The sequence below is a fragment of the Neodiprion fabricii genome, chromosome 5, assembly GCF_021155785.1.
Source record: "Neodiprion fabricii isolate iyNeoFabr1 chromosome 5, iyNeoFabr1.1, whole genome shotgun sequence".
Taxonomy (NCBI): Eukaryota; Metazoa; Arthropoda; class Insecta; order Hymenoptera; family Diprionidae; genus Neodiprion; species Neodiprion fabricii.
This window is the reverse complement of record NC_060243.1, coordinates 33,951,471-33,960,476: the sequence shown is the minus strand read 5'-3', so window position 1 is coordinate 33,960,476 and position 9,006 is coordinate 33,951,471. Positions and strand designations below refer to the sequence as shown.

Sequence of the window (9,006 nt, the reverse complement as noted above, 5' to 3'; positions counted from 1 at the left end):
AACTTTCTGTGTCATTCGCTCAGCCATTTACTCTCCAAGTTTCACTATTTGATATCATAATAATTACTGTATTAAAACATTTTCACCATATATCTTGCTTTCTTTTTCTCTCTTTCTTTCAATGATCTACCGAACGAGACAATGAATTATCGGCGTGGGAATGGCGCACTGATATATATATATATATATCTATATGTATCAGTGGAATGGCGGGAAGAGGATTACGGGAGTAAGAATCGACGAAGCTACACGCATTGAAAACGGGAATGTAGCCCTGTTCCGAAGTAACAACAGTTTTGTGGTATAGCACGGAAAACGGGCCTGACTTTGCCACGTAATGCCATCTGTCGGTGGCGAAAACCGAGCTACAGGTTAAGCTCGCCGGCTAACAAAGCTCGTCATGTGATTTACGTGGCGTATGATAAAGCAGATGTGTACGTATATACATACCTTATTGCGTACACATAAATCCGTTGGTATGACACGCACGTGGCATAATTGAAACACGCGCCATCGTCGATACGTAAATTATAAATATAGTATAATTATTCTTATAATTTTTTTTTTGTTTGTTTATCAAATTTTTCTCTATTATACACGAAAGACTTAGTATATTTACAATCAGGGTTTTCTTCCTGCCTCGACAAAATTAGGGCAGAAAATAATTATTATTATTATTGTAGACCTCCGTCCAAGAAACACGGCAACACGAGCCGCGAAATTCAGAGGTCTCGATCGGTCGGTCTGTCCGTCTTTTCTGTCCCTGGCGCGAAACTTCCATATTTTTCTTGTTCCCCCCCTTTTCGAACGGATTACCGCTGTAGCGATAGCTAGCTAGTTACACGAATATTAACGCGGTTGGACGGACAAGATATAAACTAGTCTCACCTATTACTATTAAGCGTAATTTCCCCAGGTGTGGGGATTTGCTGTGCTTGATTCTGCGCGTGTTGCTGCTGCTGCTGTTGCTGTTGTTGCTGTTGTCTCGAGATGCTCGCCAGTTTGCTCTGCGCTATACCGCTTGCAAGAATACTCTGCGGCTGATGTTTATTGTGTGATAAAAATGTTGTCGTGGTCGGCAGCGTAGTTGACGATATCGAAGTGGCGTTAATAGTGCCGCTAGTTTGGTTATTGACAGGATGATGTGTGCTGTTTGGCAAATTATTCAAGTTCGAATTGTGGTGATAACTTAGCGCCGTCATCGGTCCGTTTTGATGACCATTCCCAAAGTTCGTTATACCCGAGGATGCACCGATGCTCCGATTATTTGTAGGACTAGTTAACGACTTTGACAATATTGGCGCTGCAGCGGGGCTGTTATGATTTATCGACGGTTGTCTGTGGTGCCTGGAGTGTCGATTTGTTTGAACATTAGCACGGCTTTCCGTGGCGACGGTACCGCTTGACGACGTCGTCGCTTGGCTGATAGCGTTCACCAAACCGCTGGATAATGTCCAACGATTTTGCACCGTTGCCGCGACATTCACGGTTGTCGTCGCCGTCACCGTCGCAGTTGCTGGTGCTGCCGTCGTTGTCGACGCCGCCGCTGCCGTAGGAACGACACTACTGCCGGTAACCAAAATGTGACAAGTCCCACCGCCGCTGTTATTATTACTAGAACTACCGCTACAATTACTACTACAGCTACTACTACTACTACTATTACTACTGGTACACTGCGATCGGGCCTGCTGGCTCGGGTGTGACATGAGGTTGCCGATCAGGGGTGTTATTAAAAATCGCGAGCAGCCAATCAGCTGATTATCTGTCCTTTGGTCGCTCTCACTATTGTCTGTCTGTTTTCCCTTACCACTACCACCGCCTATAGTAGCACTGCTCCTACAACCGGCACTCGCACCATATCCTAAAACCGCGACATCAAAGTCTGAGAAAAACTCCAGGGGAAAGTAGTCTGAGATGTTGAATTCAGTAGTGAAAGGTGGCTCGTCAACCACTGTCCCAAGCACCCCCGGCGTCGTCGTTGTGGTCGTTCCTGCCTTGCTGCTTGTTTCAACGTCGATGCATATCGATGTTGCTTCAGGTGGGAAGGGGAACGGGGGCAGAACGTCGCGTCTCATCTCTCCTTCGGACTCGGAGTCGCTGCTTTCCTCGCTCGGTGTCCCGTCACCAGAAGGGGGTGGCGTTTTCGGCCGGAAGTGGAGCCAGTCCTTTTTACTCGGCTCCGTTGTGTCGAGAAATTCTCGCTCAGGTTCGTGTATCGTGAAGTCTAGGGAAGACCATACATCGTCTGTGTTCGTCGTGCAACGGTCCAGTATAATCCTTCCGCCTCGACCGACTCGCCGCCTCGCTAGACCGACGCAAAGGTGCGTCGGTCTGCTGATGCTGGTCGGGGCAAATCTGTACCTCTTATCTGCGGAACCGCCTTCGCTTCTCTCGCACCATGGCCAGTTTCCAAAGCCTCCAGGTATGGGCTGGAAAAAACAAAACGAATGGAGCGATGACAAGGAAAGTTTCATCAAAGAAAGTTGCAACTCGGAGATGAACAGATCGGGAAAAATTCAGGATGACTTGTGAAATAATATCCTTCTTCTTAGTTCTTAGAAGTCTACATATCAGCTTTAGCCAATATACCATGTAATGCGATTCAATCCTTGAAAGTAAATGAACTTTAATGGGAACTTGGATCAAGAAAACCAAATACTAAGAGAGACAAGAATTGTTATGCCGAAGTAGAACCAATATTGGAGTCTCCACGTTGGCAAATAACCTTGTCCAAGTAGAAAAAACACTCACCGATAAATAGGTACAATTTTTGTTACGCCTGAAGGCGAATTGGCCTTCGTCAATGGTGTCTTCTTCGTCCCGGTCCGAAGGCAACGATAGTTGAGAGTGACAGGGATGTGGACCGTCGTCGTCGGAGCTGGCGAGCGGGTCCAGCCCACTTCCAGGCACCCCGCTTCTTCCGCCACGCCCAGCTACGCTGCTATTGCGCAACAAGCCGTCGTCGGCACCCCCCACGCTCCCGACGGAACCCCCGGTCCCTCTGCCGTCCGCTTTGTGCTTCCGTTTTTTATACTGCCTCTTTTCTTTCCTTGGTACGACTTCCTCCTAAGCGAAAGCAGATCATTAACTCAAGGTTAATTCATAGGTTCTGAAGCTCCGTCCGAAACTTTGGAACTTAGGACCGTACAAAGTATCCCTTTAGATTTTCTCAACTTATCAAGCTATCAACACCCCGGTAACTCGATCGGCTCACCTTTCCTGAAACCTTGTTTGCCCAGTTCTGGTGAACCCCAAACTGGTTGGCGAAAAGCGGTGCAAAAGCTGGCCTGGATGCCTTTAATGCTGATACCTCAGCTAGTACTTGCCCACTAAAGTCTTGCGCTTGATACCTGGCAGTTTGGGTTGGTCTTTGGTTAGGCGCCGCAAACAATAGAGATTTGATATGATAAAGGGAAAAGAATATACTAACCTCTTTTCATAGACTTCAATAGTGAGGTGGAGATATTCCCGTTTTGTTTTTTCCCGTCGTTTAACAAGTTCCAAAAGTGTTACCGCCCGACTCAGGTCCCTACGCAGCTTTATCATTTTTTCATAGCTCGTTTCATCGTTCTTCCTGTTTTTACGAGTTTGCATTTTTTCTGTACGCCGTCTGAATGCCAGGTATGGATTGTTGGCGGCTAAACCAATCCGATGTTCTGTTCTTACCGTCAATAACAGGGGATGTTGCTAAAACGAAAGGTAAGAACATGCTAATAACGATTTCCAATATTGGACGCTTAACGTCTTATTGTACATGCTAAATTTGGATAACTTTTGCTCCCTGTTTTTTCACTAATTCATTTGTTCCAGGTCGTTTATATTACTATTATCAGAAAATAATCAGGTTCTAAAGGAACACTCACTGTTTTTAGGCGTTTGTTGAGCCAGTAGTCAAATACCGCAATGATGAGGTCGTCGTCCTCCTTGAGAAGGGCCTTGGCCTCGTTAAGCGTAACAACGGTTTGACCCGAGCTCTTCTCCAGCCTGTCCATCATCTCTTCAAATTGTAGTGGAGTTAGGTCCATCTTTCTACTCTGAGCACCAACCCACTTTTCGTCCTCAGAGTCCATGTCATAGTCGGGAATGTCCTGCTCCATCGCAAATGCTGTTGAAACATATGCATTAAGACCTCTGTTCTTCGAAAATATACTACTAATTTTTCGTATACTGAATATTAAAATAGTGATGATAAAATATCAAAAGAAACGTAAAAATAAAGAACGAAGTATAAAAATAAAAAAAATAATTAACAACGATGACTAAGATACTTTTCGAAATCAATAACCGTTCCGAGTGTTAAGCAACCGTGTAAACTTTGAAAGAGGAACTTCCAAAGGCTGGTGTATGATCTGAAGACATTTCCACGTAATGTAATATCATCGTCACTGTTTGTCGGCACTTTAAATAATATCAGATGAGAGTTAGAATCTGTAAGACATCAATTACTAGGAACAGACAGTCAAAATTAAAACTTGTAGCAGTACGGAAAGGTCCTGGCTGATAATAGTAAAAAAGCCATTCTAAAACAATTGAACAGAGTACCAACAATATTTTGTTATCACATAAAACATTATTTATGATGGCCTGTACTTTTGGGAAATGAAACAAGTTTAAATTGCCTCACAACTGAATTTACAGGATTCGACATTTGAGAGATGTACTCACATGGAATCACCAATAAAAAAAATTGATGACAACTGATGCTAGTTGTAATTTATTTCTTGTTGGAAAAAATCGTAAATAAAAACTTACGCATATTGTGACACATCCGACATGTTTTTAGACAAGGTAAATAATGTTTTTGTGAGCAAAAACGACTGTTGTATATACACTCCGATAAACAAAGGGTAAGCCACTGCTAATTACATCTGGAATAACTATGTTTTATATCAAGACATAAAATAGCAATAGATTTAAAGTTGGCCAGCGTTTCATGAATCACAATATTCAAATACAAATAATATCTTCAAATTTTTGTTGTACGGTATTGTTTGAATTGACATTGAACTTCATAATTTTTAGTTGCCAAAATTCATTTCAATTGTAGACAGTACAATTTACATCAAAGTTTGATCTTCATTTTTGATAAAATCGCATTCAACAATTGCGACGCACAACGAGACCATCAAATTTATGCAAAACCACAGTTATCATTTATATATATCAAGTCGAGTAAACCTTTGGAGAATATCAGCAGATTGACCAAAACTATACTGAAGAAGTTTGAAGTTGAGTGAAAATACTCCATAAAAATACTTTGTCCGTAACAATAATGGACTGAATGCAATCAATCGCTTGAATTTATAAACATGTCAATGATAATGTCTGTCATCCACAAGATAAACAAAAGTTGTCTTGAAACGTTGCACCTATGTTTACAAACTATGGAATCACCGAAGTGTAATTGCCTCGATATATCTCTTGACCAATTTCTATAAAATTTCAATGAAAGTTTAATCCAAGCCGTGCATCAGACATTGTCTAGATTGTCAATAAAAAAATTAATCAGCCAAAGATGAGGTTTTACAGATTCTGACTGTCAGTGGAATTCAGGTTCCCAAAAAAAAAAACGATCATCTTTCATACTGTTTACACTGCTCCGAAGCATTTGAAACGACAAGTATCATATCTTTCGCATCCAATTCCTACATACGTTGCATGTGTATGAGTTGTCGCGGCAGCTTGTAGTCTGCGGGGTAAATTTTGTCGTATGCCTCGACATCTGCCATGTCGGTAACCTCTGGCGTGGGAATGATGAGTCCTGTGCAGATGGCTCTCTGGAGGTGATGTTCCTGAAAAAAGAGAGCGATACGTAGACAATGTGACTGCATCGTTTCTCTCTCGTGTCTCCCTCAGCGGCTCGACGAAGAACAGTCGAGGAAGGACCGCAGGCAGAAGTGAGAGAGCATAAAGGCTTTCATGTTTCTCCAGTTGGTTAGAAACTTGACAAACTGTTCGACGCGAACGTCGCCGTCGAGGAGTGTGGAGGTACGGGTGGCGCCATCGGACGGCGAATATGGGGAACGGAGCGTGCCTCCGTCTAAGATGGCGACGGGAAAACATGCTGGCCAAGAAAATAGCTGATCGGGACTCACGCATTCCTCTTCCTTTTCCATGCCGCTGGGCATCTGTGGAACGGCCCGATTTATCGCCGAATAGTCGGGGAGGTCGGGCAGCTCCTCGGCCATGTAAATCGGCATCGGTTTCGAGGCGTCGAGCGCCCTCGCCCTAAACGACAGCTTGCTCATCCTTGCCCGCTAGGCTCTCGCTCGCACTTTCCCGTGTCTGTTGACAACCCACTGCGTTTCACCCGCGGGTATCGCGCGCACGCACACCTTCAGGCCCGAGTTGGCGGCCTCGCGGAGGCCCGGCGGCCGTATCACCCGGCACCGAACACGCTCAAAGCCTCATTCTTTGCCGGCCATCGCGCTAGAACACGGTCACTCAGTCACGAAACGAGGAATATCACCTTGAAAACATGTTTGCGTGACACGGTCCCTGCTAAAAGCCATCATGGCCGACGCACAGCCATTTGCACCATTCGCGTTAGCCCGGGGTTTACGATCGCCCGCGGCGGAACCTAGACGGGAAACGTTATCCTCAAGTCCGTACTCCCGCGATATTTCTACGCCCAACTACATAGCTAGATCACATTCAAGCCTGGTTTACACACAGGCGATGTTTGACTGCATTTTGTGACATGCTTATAGTTAGACGTGATGTTTGCCCACGCTTCAGGAACATGTATTGGGCGCTGATATCTTTTCCGCAAATCCAGATTTAACCATGAAATGTAGACCGTAGGGCGGTTTTTACCACAATTTTCTGACACGAGACGCCAATTGTTTTCGTTGGCCTATTCCGTTAGATCCGACCAATGAAATCACTTTGCGTCAAAAATTTGATGTAAAAGGAAGCGCTCGGAGTCATGAATACTAATTGGATATAGGAATGGATTATCGTTGATAAAAAAATCGCCTAAAGCACTGCCGAAGGCAACTGTTAAACAAATTGAACCACGTAACATGTATGTATGTATATCCGTGTGAGACTAAAGGCTGTGAAAGACGGTTACCCTAGTGGGGATTTGTGTGCTCATGGAATGGCGTGTTGAACGGCTTCGACCGATAAAGAAGCTATTGAGTCGCTAACCCGGCTTTTCATGGCCCGGGCCCACTTACCCGCACAGTATAGGTCATGAAAATTTCCCCAAGTGTAACCGTCAGTAAATTCTTCCGTCGATGATCCAGGCGATAATGAATACCATCGTGTCTCTTATCATCCTTATATTAACGGTCCAACTATATGGACAGCGGCCTCATGTCATGAACATTCATTCTCAAATATTCTCATTTGCTCAGAACGGTTGGACTGGTTCGTATCTTTGCCCGTAAGGTGAGCGTCGCATGACGAGGCAAGTGATATACCCAGAGCCACGTTTAAACACACTGACACGACTGCGTTTTCTGGAAAAAGTAAATAATTGAATCCCGCCTGCACTTGCGATTGTCGGTCGCGCTAAATATACGACCGGGAAAAATTTAAATATCCGAACGCCAATTCTGCAAAACAATCTCATACAATGAGCAGCCGTGACCTGAACGCCACCTCATGAAAATCAACAAGTGTGAACTTATTATTCGGTATAGCCTGACGGTTTACTGTTAGAACTTTAATCAAGGTTCCGGTTTCTTTGAATGAGTTGTTGCCGACAGTAGTTACTAGTCTGAATTGATAGATTATGGACGGGTGTAGTACGAATAGTAGTAATTTCAATCGAACGTGGTTGAATAATGCTGAAAGAATTTTCATCCAGTGTCGGTCAGTTGAACCAATTCCGAACTTTATCGGATAGACAAACAGCGATCATAATTTAGTTAATTTATATGATGAATAATTATCACGGTATGTCTCAATTGTATTTATTTATTTAAATGGCTCGCTATGCACAAACACTCGTCGTAATAGTATTTAATAATTAATAATAACTATAATTCAATAATAATAATAACTATTTAATTTATTATTACATTAATAATTTATATAGTATTTTTCAATATAATGGTTTCTTTTCATATTTCCCTCATCATGCACGGTTACGGTAGCCGCGATAGAGTAATTAATCAATAACTATTTATATTTTTATTTTATTCTTGTAAAACGTGCCGTACAAGGTGGTACTTTTTTAATTATTTTTCATATTTAATAAATTGTTTTTTTTTCTTTCCTTTTTGTTCTTTACTTTAGTTAGGATTTATTTTATCTCTATATATATATATATGTGTATATATATATGTATATATTGTGTCTTCAACTTGCGCCTATCAAGTGTATGTATATAGACACACGATATAACTTAACTTTGGTGGCACCGTGAAATTTTAATTTGGAAAATTACCTATTTTCTTACGTAACGAACATCAATCGGGGAATGGACTGATCTACAATAAATTAAGACGGGCCCCGTGCCGTCTCAAGCTTATACATTCATGGGGACCATACCAATCGGTATAATATAAGATAGCGGGAAGGACGTCAACAGCACATTTAATGTTGAGGGGGTAAAATTCGAAAGAAAAATAGCTCATCATTGTCGTGAACGCTTATGGGGTATCCCGTGACAACGGGTTACGTGCATGCAACTCCAGACCCCCCCTATAGGCGTTTTTTTTTATTTAAAATTGTTTCTTACGTTAAATACATTGCGGGGACCATGAAGTCATCGATTTTCAAAATCGACACTTTGTGAAGCGATTCCTTAAGACGGCACATCCTCGTTAATATCGCATTGCTTTTATTTTAATTCATGAATTTTTTTTTTTTTTGTTTCTTGTTTTTATTTTATCACTCATTGCGGACCAGTCCGCATTGTCAGGTAAAGTGTGGGGCAGTGCTTTATTTACATCGCAGGCAAGACTGAACCCACGGCACCAATTGTTTCAAGTGGATTTTTTTTCTGTTTTTTTTCCTTCCCTCTCCGTTTCATTCGTTTCTTGTTTTTTT

At 42.7% G+C, this 9,006-nt stretch overlaps 1 protein-coding gene across 2 annotated transcripts; it reads right to left on the bottom strand.

Annotated features, from left to right (window-relative positions):
- LOC124182554 (enhancer of polycomb homolog 1) lies at positions 1-6,547 on the bottom strand. Of its 2 annotated transcripts, none has more exons than XM_046569987.1 (7): positions 6,099-6,547; positions 5,657-5,795; positions 3,867-4,108; positions 3,434-3,690; positions 3,218-3,353; positions 2,755-3,069; positions 1-2,432 (listed from the first exon to the last, which is right to left on the bottom strand). In XM_046569987.1, exons 1-7 carry the CDS (start codon positions 6,249-6,251, stop codon positions 885-887), a joined length of 2,790 nt encoding a protein of 929 aa, XP_046425943.1. In that variant the 5' UTR covers positions 6,252-6,547; the 3' UTR covers positions 1-884. The 2 variants fall into 2 exon arrangements, with proteins under 2 accessions (XP_046425943.1, XP_046425944.1); XM_046569988.1 differs by having other exon boundaries at positions 2,755-3,066.
- Positions 6,548-9,006: the final 2,459 nt, after the last annotated feature.